General features: G+C 40.0%; 1 protein-coding gene across 1 annotated transcript; it reads right to left on the bottom strand.

Moving 5' to 3' along the window:
- Positions 1 to 27: 27 nt before the first annotated feature.
- LOC120559047 (sulfotransferase 1C1-like) lies at positions 28 to 10,055 on the bottom strand. The gene is made up of 7 exons (XM_039800470.1): positions 9,672 to 10,055; positions 8,633 to 8,688; positions 4,349 to 4,446; positions 4,001 to 4,127; positions 3,463 to 3,557; positions 3,209 to 3,389; positions 28 to 342 (listed from the first exon to the last, which is right to left on the bottom strand). Exons 1-7 carry the CDS (start codon positions 9,860 to 9,862, stop codon positions 230 to 232), a joined length of 861 nt encoding a protein of 286 aa, XP_039656404.1. The 5' UTR covers positions 9,863 to 10,055; the 3' UTR covers positions 28 to 229.
- Between the last annotated feature and the right edge of the window lie 7,541 nt (positions 10,056 to 17,596).

Raw genomic sequence — 17,596 nt, 5'->3', positions numbered from 1 at the left:
TAAACAATTGGTTAAACAATTGGTTAAACAACATTTGGATGTATCGACACATAAAGAGGTGCAGTGATTACAGTGTTCTACATAAAGGATCAAATTAATTTATTTGTATTCATTTTTGTTTTGGTATTTAGCTTGTGCCAAATTTCTGACAGTAGGCTAGTGCTGCACAGTGTCAGTCCACCGGTCTTTGGTTTGCAGAGCTGCATCCGTTTGGAAAAGCCAAAATCCGTTAGATGAGGGTCCTGAATGGTATGTTGACTTCCTTCATTTGCTTTTCATAATCTTCATCAAACATCTTTGATTGTTCGGGTGTAAAATGGTTTCTCCAATCCCCTACTTCACCTGTAAAACGAGAAAATGAGAATATAAGAGAGAATACAACAATGTTAGATATATAAATCAAGTTCTTTAATTATTTCACCTAAAAGCATCTATTGTTGAACATTATGGGTGCAACTATCGATTATTTTCCTTATTGATTAATCAAGTCACAAACAAAGTATTTTTTTTTTCTTGATGGTTTGGTTTATGAAATATCAGAAAACAGTGGAAAATGTCCCGAGCTGACACCTTCGGATAGTCCAAAATTCAATAGTCAAACCAGAACTGCGAGCAGTTATGACGGGGTCCAAGCCTCCTGGTGCCAGTCGCCCCCGACGCGAGTCGCCCCCAACAACCCTGGAAGCGTGCAAAAGCGGGACCCAAAACGGGACCTAAAACGGGACCCAAAGCGTAACTGTGGGGAGGCAAATGTCGGGAGATATCGAGAGGTGTGAGCCGCAAGCTCTGCGGTACATTGCCGTTGCAAATATCCCTGAGCCCTAGAGGATTTTTGACAAAAAAGCTTGTAAAACATCAACCCTGTTGTCCATAGTCAATCTATAAATATAATTTCTTTTCAAGAAATACTGGGCTATTAGAATATTTGTGCTGCAGTGAGGTCACTTGAATGTTAAAAAGGTTGTAGGACCATAAAGACAAATAAATAAATAAATAAATAAATAAAACGGAACATGAATCTCACAGATATATATTGATATCACACACATAGCAATGCCACACAAGCATTTGTGTTGTCTAAAACAGTTCTATATATTTGGAGTCATCCAGTGCAAAAATAAACATATTGAACATTATAACTCATATAAAGGACAAACTATTTACATTTCTTACATACAGTGTATCAATTTTGGATGTAACAGTATGGATTAATTGCACAAAGACCCCGAAAAACTCTGGACTTCTAGGCTGGATACAAAACCTTCTGTAAGGGCTAGGAAGACATCAAAGACCTCAGCAGAACAGAGCAACTAAAAAAGGCCCAAATGGGTCTACGTTGACTATAGCACCCCCTAATGGCCGATCTTTACCAAATTCGGTAAATGGCATCATAGTGGGATGTTGAACAATCATCTCAAGTTTTTTGCATTTAATTTGGTTGAGATATGATATATACAGTACAGGCCAAAAGTTTGGACACACCTCATTCAATGTGTTTCTTTATTTTCATGACTATTTACATTGTAGATTCTCACTGAAGGCATCAAAACTATGAATGAACACATGTGGAATTATGTACTTAACAAAAAAGTGTGAAATAACTGAAAACATGTCTTATATTTTAGATTCCTCAAAGTAGCCACCTTTTGCTTTTTTTGATAACTCTGCAAACCCTTGGTGTTCTCTCAATGAGCTTCATGAGGTAGTCACCTGAAATGGTTTTACCTTCACAGGTGTGCTTTGTCAGGGTTAATTAGTGGAATTTTGTCCCTTATTAATAAAAAAGCAAAGGGTGGCTACTTTGAAGAATCTAAAATATAAGACATGTTTTCAGTTATTTCACACTTTTTTGTTAAGTACATAATGTGTTCATTCATAGTTTTGATGCCTTCAGTGAGAATCTACAATGTAAATAGTCATGAAAATAAAAAGGAAACGCATTGAATGAGAAGGTGTGTCCAAACTTTTGGCCTGTACTGTATGTGTTCATATCTTTGGTCGTCAAATGTGCATACTTTAACATAGCAAAATAATTTTAATAGCTTTTGGTCAGGTCCATCTGGCGATGCTATGTACCAGGTTTCATGCAGATCAGTCGCACGGCCTAGGACGAGCGCAAATGGGCGTGGCCTATTTTATTTGATTCAGCTTTGCTCAAGGAACACATGGATGTAAGGTTTTCTCTGTGCAATGTGTATTGTGGGAGTTACAGGTAAAAACACATTTGACGTCATTAAAGCGCCACCTAGAGGTCCACATGTGTAATTTTTGGTAAGTGAGGTCAATTACCCATTGTACATCTACGCTTTAAATTTAAAGTTGTTTACTTTAGTGTATGTGGTGAATTTAAACGTGGGTCCCATAAGCCACGCCTACTTTGACCAATCAGTACCCCACTGGAGTGGCACTAGATGGTACCCATAAAATTTAAAAATCGTATCAGCCGTTCATGAGATATAAACTTTTTGTACTTGTAGCGCACCCTGGTGGCCAATTTTCGTAAAATGTGTGGGGGACCTCCAGAGGGTCATGGCAAACAAGAATATAAAGTTTCGCATTGATAGCATTTATTTTGGCCGAGATATGGCAAAGTTGGTGTTTTCACAGTTAGCTACAAGAATTTGTTTGTGGGTAATTTTTATCCTATAAAAATTCTTTTGATAACTTTTGTCAGGTTGTTCTGGACATGCTACCTGCCAAGTTTCATGCAGATCGATCGCACGGTCTAGGAGGAGTTCGAAAAAGTAGATTTTTGATAAATCGCGATTTTTCAGGCATAAAAGTCTAGGCGGAAATGGCCGCGGCCTATATCAGGTGATTAAGTTGGATCCAGGGAACGCGTGGCTATATGGATTTTGAATGTGCGGTGTACGGTGTGGGAGTTTTAGCATCAAACGCGTTTTTTTTTTTGCTATAGCGTCACCTAGTGGTGGAAGTGGGTACATTTTGGTGCCTGAGGTCCTTGCGGAGTTTTGTACCAGTCCTGAAAATATTAATATTAAATATTAAAATATTAATATTAAAATATCTGCATTACATTATAAGGTATTAATAGGAGTGAGACAATGTGTTCACCCGCTGCAAATCACTCACCCTAAGTTTTAAACCTGGACCTTTGGAATTGGTACATGCCCTGCCCTGCTCATTTAATTTTATTGTTTTGATCAATATCTTGCTTCTGGACAAAACTAGAAGCAGATTGATGCACCTTTTCTCATGAAGGGGGAGATTGACTGATCAAAGACAGCAGCTGGGATCCAGGAGTAGTTGGCCATCGGGTTCTCCTTCATGTTCTTAAAGGACGTGAGCTCCACAATTCGGCTGATGATCTCATCAGAGACCGACAAGTCCAGGTACCTCATGATGCGCTCCACTTCACGCTGAGGATTCTGGAGATTAAACATGATGGTAAGAGCACATACAACATGCTTTGGTGATACTGAGTCCATATGTTATCTGTACCTCTTTCATGTCCTCGTAGAAGAGGTAAAGGATATTCTTCTTCTCTCTCTCCATCCAGTAACCTTTCACATGGTCATAGCAGGAGCCCCATGCCACTGTGGAAACACAACTCATTGAGCATCTTTCATGGTAACATTACTCCTAGTCCAGTAAATAGTTTGTGTCAACTTTTTAAGTTTATACGTTTTATAGTTTTAATAATGTTAATAAATGTACTTTTCTTTATAGATCAATTATAAGTCAGTGACTTTTGACATTTGGACTTTTATTCGTCAAGAAGACTCACCGATCAACAGTTAATCCATTTACCTTCTGGGACAGGGCTGCAGGGATCTGGAATTTATTCTTCTAAGATGTCACCAACCACTTTTACACATTTAAATTTGTTACATAAGAAGAAAATACATAAGAACTTCTGGCTGGTGGAGTGGGTGAATGGACCAGTGTGGTGGTAATTTCTCAGATTGGTTGGAAGCTTTGTGCAAACAGGAACCACCAGTTTGAATAAAGGTAAAACAATGTGATTTAATGTACTTACACTCTCCTCGCATGAACTTAGGTATGTAGCCTTCCCAGGGTCCTGGGTCAGGCTGGGTCATATTCATACAATCAAAATGGTAGTAGCTCACCAGGTTGTCTTTAGCATTACGTGCCACGTAGATAGCCTTTACACACATATAAAACATATAAAAATGGATATACAGCAAAAATGCAGGAAATGGGTAACCTAATTGTATGACATTGTATTGTAACCTCTCATCTCATGTATGAGCATTGTTATCATTAACCTTTTACCCAGTCAACATGCATTTATTGTTTTAGTGTTAAGCAAGAAAATTCACTGGAGGATTTTGCTCTCAGTTGAATTTGACAGTTTGAGCCTTACCTTGCACTTTTTTTCCCAAAATCCAGGAGGCACCAACTGAAAAGGAAGATGTGTTTTGATGATTCTTGGAGGATCCATTTCCTTCAGAAGATCAAGACCTGAAACATAAGTTCAGGGAAAAGGATATGTGCATATTAAAGAGTTGAACAATTTTTTCCATACTATCTCAGATTCCATGCTCTACTAATGTTACATAAATCCCACTCTAATGCACAATGACTGACTTAAAACTAGCACCATTTAAGCTACGTTTTAACTTTAGAACAAATATCTGGGATGTCATAAAATAAAGTGTTCAAACAAAAGAGGACTTGGTGTAGGGTGTTTTCTGCAGCAACATTGTTGGTAAAGGATATTTGTAGTGTAACAGTAGCAATTATTAATAATTAATGAATAACCAAACTATATAGCGTTAACTAAAAACTCAAAATGATTAATCATAAACACATTCATTTGTACTGCAGATGAAGGAGGGTAATGGCACTCAACTTCAGCTATCAGAGACAATTAGTGTATCTTAAATAACAGCATGTGATCACATTACATCAGATGCTGTTCTGAGGAACTATACACAATGCATTATATGCCTATGCCTTATTGACCCCGATTAAGACAGAAGAAACATTCCTCCAGGAATTGAATTTGCAAGGTCTGATATATCATATATACATATCAACGTTTTATTCCAGACTCAAGGTCCATTCAAAAGACAAAGACATGACATACAACATACCTTAAAAACAAACAAAAACATATACAAAGAAATAAAATCCAGAAGAAACAACAATACCACATTTCTATAAAAGACACTTATACCAGTGTTTCCATACTGATGATTGGTATCGTATATGACATGACATATGATATGACACAGTAAGAACTAGTTGTAGGATGTATTTGGTAATAATATCTTATGTTATAACAAAAACTTGTGGTAACAAATGTCAGGTGCACAAAAAAAAAAAAAAGGAATATTAGGTTTGTAAATATATCAATGTGTCATACATCCCTCACTCTTCAAGAGGATTGGTCTAGAGCTTTACTTGAATTTGTGTCGTTTATGTACTTTTTCATTGATATTCTTTTTTAGTAGTATTCACATGAAATAAAACAATAAAACATTGAGACCATTCAACAAAGCACACTGGGTAATAACAAAGTCAACACATTAACTGGTTGCTATGGACTTGTCACTAGGCTTCCTCAATCATTGTATATTTTAGCTTATAGGTAAAGCTGCCGAAGCTGAACATTATCCAAAACTCCATTTCTCAGACGAGCGTCAATTTGTGAGCTTGCATGCTACCACTCCTTCCTTCTCAAATGCCTTGAAAAGGCTGTCGTTTGCACAATTTCAAATCACTGGGACAGAAAGGATATTGGCGCCAGAAATCACATTAGCTCTAGAATTTTTGGTAGTGCCCTCTAGAGGACCCTCAGTCTCTCCACTCGAAAGCCATACCGCGAGGCCTTTATTTTACTCCCCCTACCCTGCAAGAAAGAAATGAGGGATTAATGTGGTGTGCAGAGGGGTAGATGCCTGAAGTGTGAAGAACGCGAGGATACGACCTCCCACCACAGGGCAATACCTGCAGCTACTGTGGATGCACACCAGTACACCACCTGCAACTCCCAGAGATTGAGTTGGGTCAGACATTTTACATTACATGTCATTTAGCTGACGCTTTTATCCAAAGCGACTTACAATTGTTATATATCAGAGGTTGCACACCTCTGGAGCATTTAGGGGTTAAGTGTCTTGCTCAGGGACACACTGCTTGATGTATCTCAGTGGGAATTGAACCCAGATCTCCCACACCAAAGGCATGTGTCATATCCACTGTGCCATCACCACCCATTTGAATGTTGCCAGAAATTCGACCAGGTATTAATGTTATGTTACTTCCATTTGACATGGTGGTAACACTTTACAATAAGGTACACAAAAAAATAGGTAGTTAATGATTAGTTACTGTTTTTGAAAGGGTATTTACCCTTTTTCGGAAGGGTAATGAATGGTTAGTTACCCTTTTTAAGAAGGGTAGTTACCCTTTTTCAGAAGGGTAGTTACCCTTTTTGAAAAGAGTAGTTACCCTTTTTCAGAAGGGTAGTTACCCTTTTTCAGAAGGGTAACAAATGGTTAGTTACCCTTTTTCAGAAGGGTAGTTACCCTTTTTCAAAAGGGTAGTTACCCTTTTTCAGAAGGGTAACGAATGGTTAGTTACCCTTTTTCAAAAGGGTAGTTACCCTTTTTCAGAAGGGTAGTTACCCTTTTTGAAAATGGTAGTTACCCTTTTCAAAGGGTAGTTACCCTTTTTCAGAAGGGTAGTTACCCTTTTTTGAAAGGGTAGTTACCGTTACCCTTCTGAAAAAGGGTAACTACCCTTTTCAAAAAGGGTAACTAACCATTCGTTACCCTTCTGAAAAAGGGTAACTACCCTTCTCAAAAAGGGTAACTACCATTTTCAAAAAGGGTAACTACCCTTCTGATAAAGGGTAACTACCCTTCTGAAAAAGGGTAACTACCCTTCTGAAAACTACCCTTTTCAAAAAGGGTAACTACCCTTCTGAAAAAGGGTAACTACCCTTTTGAAAGGGTAGTTACCCTTTCGGGTCTCTCTGACCCATACCTTATTCCGTGGTATTTTCTGCTACCGGGTAACTACCCTTTTCAAAAAGGGTAACTACCCTTCTGAAAAAGGGTAACTACCCTTCTGAAAAAAGGTAACTACCCTTTTCAAAAAGGGTAACTAACCATTCGTTACCCTTCCGAAAAAGGGTAACTACCCTTTCAAAAACAGTAACTAATCATTAACTACCTATTTTTTTGTGTACCTCATTGTAAAGTGTTACCGACATGGTTTATGTATAGCGTTTCTGCTGTTGATTTGAAGCTTTAAAGAAATATTTAGTTGCTAGGCAACGTGAAACCTTTGAGCTAGTCAGCTTCATTATATTCCAGCTTCGTGTCAGCAAAGCCCGTCTACGGAAAGCCTTTTCACTCCCTATTTAGGCCCCATTGTACTGAATTTGGCTGTAGTTCCACCAGAGTGACACTGGGGGTGATCGCAGGCAAATGCAAAATGAATGGGACTCTATGGAGCTAGACGGCTAAATTTGTCTCTTTCGCCTGATTGCCATTGAGAAATCTCAGATTTGATTGTAGTTTTTGCAAGTTCAACATGGGTTATAGGTCGAAAGTTGAATGAACGAGTACTTATGTCCTTTTGATTTCTTACAGGTTGAGTCGTTGTTGCCCATAACAAGCTAGCATTCTGTCTAGCATTCTTCTGACCAATCAGCATTCTCTAATGAATGCTGATTGGTCAGTGAAGGACTGATTACGAGCAGAAATCCAGCTTGATGGCATCTGAAGCGGAACCAGAATGTCAGAGTGCGGCCATACGATGTGTATGACGTCATTGACATTTTAAAAGGCTTTTTAGAACAAAAAAGCGACTTTAAAAACATCTTACACCCAGCACTGTGTATTTTCTTAGCCTCTCCTTTCGAATGCAACATTCAAATAGACAAAAAATTATGGATTTTGAGAAGCCGGAAGTATGGAGAGAGTAGAACTTCTTCCCTTATTAGAAATTCTTTGATGTCAGTGACGATACTTTGGCAACAGGTGGCGCAGTGAGCTATAGGGTTTTTTGTTGGGTCAGACCCATCTGCTAGCGAAGGGGGGCCACTTTGAAATTTTGCTGTTTTCATGAATACAAAAGTTGGGTGACACCCCCCCCACAGACTAGAACATGTTGGGTGACCCTCCCCTCAACAAAAAATAAAAAAGACATGACCCTCCCCTATTTTCCTCCGGTGGTCCATTCCATAAATACGAACGGTCCCTACGCTACTGAATTTGTTTCCAAGTGTGCATATATGTGTAACGTCACAGGGGAGGAATGGAGAGGAGGTCCAAGCGAAGATGCAAAAACTCAAAAGGTTTATTCAAAAAGGCAAGATCCAAACTCGAAACAGTGAGTGCAATACTCAAACATTGACCGACAACTCAGGAGTGAGAAACATGAACTTAAATACACAGATTGTGACGAGAACAGAACAGGTGAAGATAATTAACGAAACTAGACACAGGTGAAGACACTGAACTAATTAACCAAACAGGTGAAGACAGAGATGATGAAAACAAACTGAAAGTCCATGAAAACCTAAAATAAAGTCCATGAAACCCTGACAATATGTGGGTGTTCTGTTTAATTTAAATTATTTTGAATTGTACTTGTATTTGTAGATGAGGACAGCCACCGTCACTCAATGTACTTTTGCCCAGGCTGTGCAAAAGTGGCTGCGCTATGCGCCAGACCGGGCAGGAGGCTCTGGACGACAAACCAGTCAGACGTCAGAGGATCACGTACTGTAAATAGGCTAAAGAGGATAAATAATGAAAAAAGAAGCTAATAAAATTAATTTGTTTTGACCTTAAATAGTGTGGTGTGGTGTGGTCGGGGTTTTGGGGTTGGGCCACATGTGTCAAACTCAAGGCCTGCGGGCCAAATCCGGCCCCTCACAAATTTTGTTCCCGGCCCGCATTTCAATTTATGTTACTTTTTCTTTGACTTTTGCCCAAAAATCATATTCGAAGTTTGTTTGTTTATTAATATTCGTTATTCGAATATAATTTGAATATTTATTAGATGTTTATTTCAGAAAAAACACACTGCCACGACTGTTTTTGTATTAAAAGTCAGACCCTGGATTAAACACAAACAGTATGCTTTCGACAGGAAGTTCGGAGCTTTCACCGTAGTCTACATAAGTGGTCTGACGTTAATACTTGTGCACTGGTGTGTGCACAAGTTTACAAGCAAACACATTTACAAAAAATAATGCCCATAACAGGTTTGAATATTAAGGGCTGCCTAATATTCGTTCGAAATTTTAATTTATATTTATTTTTTTAAATATTCGAATTATATTTGAATAACGAAGTTCGAAGTCAAAGCCCTAATTTATGTTCATAACAGATGGTTCACAAACCAAAAAGACGGGAAACTGTTTCCCGAAATGTGCCGTAGGTAGGATTGCGAAGATCCAGGACTTAGCCAAAAAATGTACTGTAAAAGGGTTCATCGACAACTTCTCAGTCCCTCCCCCCTTTCCGCTAAAACCCCAAACTGTCTCCTAAGCCCCTCCCCCCACAAGGGAGAAATAATGTGTGTGCATGAGCAGTGATTGACACACAGTTAGACACCTGGCCCTGATTGGTGCTGTGGATTTTTGCAAATCTCTCTACAGGTTGTTTTTTTATTATTACCTGCTTCATGTAGTTCTACTGGAACATAGGGTGAAAACTGATTACCTACCTGCTTTGGGGTAGGTGGCGATGAGGAGGTCTGAGGGCTCCGGACGGAAAGCCCAGATGGTGTCCCAGTTTTGGGCGATGAGGCTCATGAGAGGAATTCCTCTGACTGGGATGAGAGGGAAGCGAGATACGGACGCGTACGCCTTCTTAATGGCTTCGCTGTAGGACAACTTTTCTTCCTCCGACATGACTGATACTGTCAAAAGTTTAGCTGAGGAAACCAAAAACCAGACACCAAAATGTGACTGTAAAAGGGTTCAGTCGAGGCCAGTACGGACTTCTTCCTGAGCTCGTGTCTTCAGCAGCTCCTCTTTCAGCTGGCTTTTGGTCCTTTGTCAAACGTGCACACTTGATTTGCTTTTGTACACAGTGCAGCGTGACCGTAGTGCTCGTGCACGCACACGCTTTTAAACGTGTACATGTGCCAGCCCAAGTCAGGCAGATTAGACACAATTTTGCCAACAGCAAAACTGCCTACTGGTCACAACATAATGGGTTATCTCAGTAAATATTCATGAATTAGTTACATTCAACGTTTGCATGATTCTGTGCCATCTGCTGCTGCTCCAACAATACAACGGCAGTACATATTTATATTGCTTACCAGGAGATGTCAGTTATCTTGATCAGAAAAATAATACATTGCAAAGTCAGAACTGGTACCAATTATTTTATTTACAACACACACATACACACAAGCACACAGCAGAACATAGTTTTTGTTGTTTAGTTCTTTGAGTTTAATGCTGTTTTGCTGTTATGTTCTGAGCCTTATGTGCTTTAGTTCACTTGTTCATTCCATTACATTACATTAAATGACATGTAATTTACCTGCCACTTTTATCCAAAGCAACATACAAATAAGTGAAAGGGAGGGGAACATGTTTTTCTTTTAGTGGAGAGGGAAACCGGACCACCTGGAGAAAACCTCATGCAGACACGGGAGGAACATACAAACTCCAAGCAGAAAGGCCGAAGGCTACCAGGGTTCCAGCCCAATACCTTCTTGCTGTGAGGCAAGACAATCCGTTCTGCGCATGCGCAAGATGTTCACACATGCGCTGTGGTACGAGGATTTACGACACTACCCAATCTGTTCCCACGCTAGCTAACGTTAATTTAGCTAATAGCTAATTCGGTGGACCGCTAGGTGATTATAGCGGTCTGCCGTTAGCCTCCACCGGGAAGCTAACGTTAGTTTAGCTAACGGTTAATTTGGCTAACCGCTAGCTGATTGTAGCGGTCTGCCGTTAGCCTCCACAGTTAAGCTAACGTTAGTTTAGCTAACAGCTAATTCGGCTAACCACTAGCTGAGACAGCATGTAAACTTTAAAAGACCCTCAAAATAAAACTTGAAAATAAACGTTAACATATATAACAGCTGTTAAGTCAGTTCTACTTGTGCTCATTTAAAATACAATCACTCAATACTTGTCTTTATTGTTATTACTGTAAAGTCTTAATTTAGCTGTAGCTGCTTTTCCCATTAAGTTTGACTTAACGTTATTTTAGACTGAATCTAGCTGTCCGTTCTGCCTGCACGATCCGTTCTGCGCATGCGTTATTTTAGACTGAAGGCTGTCGGCTAGCGGTTAGCCGAATTAGCTGTTAGCTATCCCGGTGGAGGCTAGCGTGGAACAGATTGGGCAGGTCGTAAAACGGTATTATCATCTGCGCATACGTCATGGCATACGTATCATCTTTAACATGCGCAGAACGGATCAGGTACTGACAACATGGTCGGGATGCGTGTTCTTCTTCTGTTATATTGGGCGTTTGGCATAACAACTTTTTGCTTGACTGCCACCAACGGTTGGCCGTAGCCGAGAGCATCAGGTGTGTGAAAACATGGAGGCCACAATAACAAAAGATTTTCTGCTGTTTTCTTATGCGAGCATCCAAACAGCACATCGCCAGGTGTTTGTTTGTTTTATCTGCAGGACAACCAACGGGAAAAGACACCGATAATGTGTTGTTTTTTTATACATGGGCCTATTTATGAATAATTTGAAACATATTATGTCTGTGTATGTTTCTTGGCAGAGGCATTTGTCCACAATAAACAGTTTATTGTCATTAAAATTAGTTCAGTGAACCAAAGTCGCCTCCATGAAACGTCAGTTGTCAACAACGCGTCACCAACTGGGAAACTCGGGTATCAAAATCCAGCCCGAGTTTCCCACCTCTGATTCCAACAGGACGTTACGTGAATGGTGACGTTTTCACTCGGAAAAACGTTTTTCCGATGTCCATGAACGCACGGAGACAGACGCTAGTTTGCTGCTCCAGCAAAACTTACTCAACTCTGCTTTATTGTTTAAATTAGCGGCTATTTGCCTGGATTGCATTTCAATTACACTAGTTATACTCAAGCACTTATACTTCTTTTCTCTTACAGCGAGTGCCTCGCTGATCTCACAATTGTTAAAATGCTGTTAGTTATTTTAGCGTAGCCATTAGCAATGGCTATTTCCTCTAGTGGTGGGCAGATCGAGGCTTCGTGAAACAATGAAACAGTTGAAGCAAATGTGCCATATTGTGTCGAGGCTTCGAACAATCCGACACCCGTCTCAACGATGACACCAAGTGGCCATTAAAAAAGAAAGAAAAATTATTGTATTTTTCTAATATGTGAAGCTTGTAAGGCTTGTAGGCTCCTCACTGTGCATAATGTTATTTTGGTCATGAAAAATGAATAGGCTATTAATAAAAGAAATCAAGCCACAATGTCTCACTTTTTTATAGATTTTTATTCAAAAATATGAATTTCTCTGCTGTGGAAGGACTTAGCCTACTTCTTTTTTTACAGATAATTTCTCCAGCCTTTGAAAAAATCCTCACACAAGGGACACTTGTTGCTGGCATGCAAAGATATTTTTTTTAGCAAGGACATACAAATGAGGAAAGATTACTGCTCTCTCTTTCCAGTAAGTTAGGGGATCATGAGTTCTGGGCAAAAACGCATAGTTGAGTTATTTTTTTCACTTCCACTGTGGCATCGGCTGTAGCATTGTGTATCATCTTGGTTTCACGGATACGATCATCAAAACGTTCCCATAAACTGTCCTGTGTTTCTACTGGTGTTGATGTTTATTATGATGGGCCTGATGTTGACATTTGTGGCTCTGAATGAAAATGAAAACGGAGCTTCCATTTTTATCTATCTATCTATATATCTATCTATCTTAATCTATCTATGTATCTATTAATGTGTCACTGTATGTAAACTGTCTGTCTCAAGCCTATCAGTCAATGCGTAAATTTAAATGTTAGCCTAAATATAACTAAACAAATCGCACTATAAATGTCACTATATCACCAAAAATCCGCTATCTCAAAATCAAACTCCTCTCACAAAAACCCAAGAGGTCAAGCTGTATTGACTTCACTTTTATACAGATGTGCGATTGTGTGGTCTGTTCCAGACCCTGTCAATCAAACTCTGATTCGGCGGACCATGCCACCTGTCGAAACACTTGTGAAACACTCCGATGCTTCATTTAGCCGTAGTCACGTGACATGGGTGTTTTGAATCACGCTTCGGATCAGTGTTTCGAAACCTCTGCGCTTCGGGATCTCGACAAAGCTTCGGAACGTCAGTTTCGCGTCAGTCATCCCTAATTTCCTCTCCCTCTCCTACTCTCTCTTGCTCTGTGTGTCAAATGTTTAGCTATTCCTCTGCCTCCTTTAGTAATAATGATATATCATACATGTAATAAATTTAGTTTATTCGCTGCTCTGGAGGCAAGGCTTAGTGAGTTTGAGGCACGGCTCCGCACCATGGAATCAAAATCGTACGCTTCCGTAGCTAGCCAGCGCCTCGTAGCTGGTGCGGGCCAACATGCTGTAGCTTCTGTTAGCAGTCCCCCGGCAGACCCCGAGCAGCCGGGCAAGTGGGGGACTGTGACCGAGGGAAGAGTAGCGTTAGTTCTAAACCAGCGAGTGCACATGGCTGTGGTCGCTCTAAACCACAGCATCCTCACCTTTCTAACAGTTTCTCCCTACTCAGGGATACACCCGCTGAGAAGCCAACTCTGGGTATTGGGAGCGCTATGCTGCGATATGTGAAGCCGGTGGCCCCAGCGGCTGCGGTCGTGTGCGTCCCTGGGGCTAGAGCGGACAATGTAGAATCCCATCTAAAGCTGCTGGCTAAAAATAACCGTGAATACAGTAAGATCATACTTCGCGTAGGTGGCAATGATACCTGATTACGCAAATCGGATATCACTAAAATGAATGTTGAGTCACTTTGTGCATATGCAAAGACAATATCGGACTCAATAGTTTTCTCTGGACCCCTGCCAAACCTGACCAGTGATGAAATGTACAGCCGCATGTCATCCTTCCACCGCTGGTTGTCGGGGTGGTGCCCAGCTAACGATGTGGGCTATGTGAATAACTGGAGGGCGTTCTGGGGAAAGCCTGGTCTGATTAGGAGAGACGGCATTCATCCCACCTGGGACGGTGCCGCTCTCATATCAAAAAATCTGGCCGAGTCTATTATCAGTCATAAACCATGACAACCCAAGTTTGATATTAGTAATCAGAGGTGCAGTACTACGCGCCCCTCTGTGCTTCCGTTGGAGCAGTCGCCCACTCATAGTCTAATAACCCTTTCCCCCGACTCAGATCGGTTAAATCAAAGGTAAACAAAAGAGCCTATTTCTAACCTTTTCTACATCAATTTATGCTGGAAACAGCCCTGCTGGTGTGCTGCAAACCAGCATTGTGTTTTACAAAACTACTGTATGCTCTTATTGTAATCTACCAGCAATACTGTAGTACATGTATTTGAAATAAATACCTGGTACATTTACAGGGTTCAAACTGACACAATGGTGGTGTTTGATTAATTCTGACCCAAATTGCTTTGTCGCCCTTCTGGCTGTTGTTGTATATGGTGACATTTTTGCAAATGTTTCTTAAAAAATTAATGACCTCTGTCCACTGGAACGCTATGGCTTTTCATTTAAAACAGTTTATTTAAAACAATTATACTTATCAAAGAGATGGAATTAGAAATAAAGGCCTGCCTCTAATAAAAACCAATAACATAGCCTCTGCCTTGGACATGAGGAAGCACTGTGCGGCCCTTTTTGTCGACCTCTCAAAGGCTTTTGACACGGTCGATCATAAACTAATTTTAAAAAAGTTGTCTGATATCGGCTTGGATACGGGTGCTTGTGCGTGGTTTCATAATTACCTATCTTCCAGGCGTCAATGCGTGAAATCACCACTTGGCAATTCGGATTTCTTATCCATAACAAAAGGTGTCCCACAAGGCTCTGTATTGATTCCTGTACTCTTCACCATCTATATTAATGAACTAGTCTCTTCTTTAGCTGGTTGCCTCGCCCATATGTACACAGATGATACTATTCTTTACTGTACTGCAGATACCCCACAAGCTGCTACTGACAACTTGCAGCTTTCCTTTAACTTATAACAAGACACTCTCTCTGATCTTAAACTAGACCTTAACTCACAAAAAAAAACAAGAGCTAGAAATGTTGATTTTAAGAAACTTCATATTTTAACTGTTGATGGCTGTCCTATAGAGAGAGTTACTGATTACAAATATCTCGGTCTGTGGCTTGATGAGAAACTCTCATTTAAGACTCATATTGATTGCCTCGCCTCCAAGCTCCGACAGAAGGTGGGCTTTCTACATAGAAACCGGTCTCGGTTTCCTTTGCTTAGTAGGAAGAGAGTTGTAGAGGCAATGTTTTAGACTATGGTGATGTAATCTATAGGCATGCAGCTACATCTACATTGAAAAAATTAAATGTGTTGTAAACAAATAAACTCTGTTTATCACTCTGCCCTTAGCTTTATCATCGGTGATAGTTACCACTGCGTTCTCTTTAGTAAGGTTTGCTGTTACTCTCTTTCCTTGAGGCGCAGTTACCACTGGCACTTGTTTGTTTTTAAAGCCATTAGTGATAAACTTCCTCTCTATATCTCCTCCCTATTACATTGGAATCTTGGTTTCTATCAAACCAGATCCAACAATTGGCTCACTCTTAGGGTTCCTTGCGCGCGTTCGGATCTTGGAAAAACAGCCTTTTTCTTCGATGCCCCTAGCACATAGAACGCTCTGCAACAAACTCTAAGGTTATAGGTACTCCCGCCTACTCTTTAAATTGCAACTGTTTTTAGTTTTGCTCATGTTTATTTGTCGTTGCTGTTGTTTTTGTTTATGACTCTTGATGTAAACTCATCATCATTGAAAAGGAGGGAAACCTCAATGCCCTTCAAGTATAAATAAAGGTTAAATAAAATAAATAATAATAATAAATAAATAAAACATTATTCTAATGTCCTTCTGTCCAATGGGACATTTAGCCTAGCTACAGAGTGTTATTTAGCCCCATACCCGACATGCTAGCATGGCATAGTTGGTACCAACGGTTGCCTTAGGTCGTCTAGTTTCAAATGATATCTTTACTCTAGTTTTAAAACACTACAACCTCTGGGTTAGGGTTTGAACTTGTCAGTGTCTCCTTTAAAGCTGCTGTAGGTAAGACTGTGAAGATTCAGGACTTTGCCAACAAATTTGAACATCGACAACTTCTCAGTCCCTCCCCCCTTTCTGCTGCAGGCCAAACCGTCTCCTAAGCCCCTCCCACACAAGGGAGTGTAACAGAACTAATGGCATGTCAGACAACATTTTCAATAACTAAACACTAACACAACGCTAACTTTACTCACCAAAAGTAAAACGATGCTAACTAGCAAGCTAACGTTAGCCATTTCAGCATCATACCAGACCGACCACTGTGCAAACGTTACTATCATCCTCACCAACATAGCTTTGTGGACTTTTGACTACTAATAACCAAGTGAAAGATAAATCATTCATGGTAATTATGTTACCTGTCAGATCTTTAAAATCCCGGAGCTCAGCCACCTCTGAAAAGCCACTCCAATATTCACCCGAGTTTTGGGAAATCTTTCTGCAGCAAGTGCGCGGGGAAGGGGGGAGGGGAGAACGCTCTTATATGCGTGTACGTGCCTGAGCAGTGATTGACAGGCAGATAGACCCCCCTCTGTGGCCCTGATTGGAGAAAATCAACCAGGAGCGGTGGAATTTTGCCAATCGCACTACAGGCTGTAGGTGGTGCCAGAGGAGCTGGATTTTTTTTATATTACATAATTCATGTAGTTCTACTGGAACATAGGGTCAGTTTCAGCAAATATGAGAGAAAGTTAGTTTTATAAGACTTATATACCTACTGCACCTTTAAACTGACTGAGAACAGATGATGCTGTTTAACTTCAAACATCCTGGTTGAAAATTAGTAGATGATCATCATGAGTGAATAGGCCAGCAGTACTTAACATCATTACATTAAGGGCTTTTATTTACTCTAAATGGACAAAAGAATATGGGCAGGGTGCGATTTGCCGGGGGGGATGCATTGGATTTCCCCCTTTCTGAGCTATACATCACTGCTTCTGCTTAATTATTTTTATTATCATTATACATATAATGTATAGGTGACCCCCGTTACACGGGCAGTTAAATGGTTATAAAACTGCTAAAGTCTACGGTTATATTTTCTGCCGTATATGAAGATACAAACTATAAATGCAGAGATAAAAGTTGATTCACTAAATGATTAAACAGTTCATTGATTAGATAGATAGATAGATAGATAGATAGATAGATAGATAGATAGATAGATAGATAGATAGATAGATAGATAGATAGTCGTTATTGTCCACTGGGGAAATTTGTTTGATCAATTGATTAAAGTTTTTTTTTTAAATGTACACAAAAATATTGATCTTTTATAAAGAATTGAGACAGATTGTTGATTTATCTGTTTATTGAATCAACTGAAATGAAGTCAGAAATGTCGATAAATCTTCCAGCAGGGATGTCATCGAGGCTTGGCACCCTGGTAGAAGTGACCTCA

This window comes from Perca fluviatilis, chromosome 5 (genome assembly GCF_010015445.1).
Source record: "Perca fluviatilis chromosome 5, GENO_Pfluv_1.0, whole genome shotgun sequence".
Classification (NCBI taxonomy): domain Eukaryota; kingdom Metazoa; phylum Chordata; class Actinopteri; order Perciformes; family Percidae; genus Perca; species Perca fluviatilis.
This window is presented reverse-complemented; position numbering and strand designations above follow the sequence as displayed.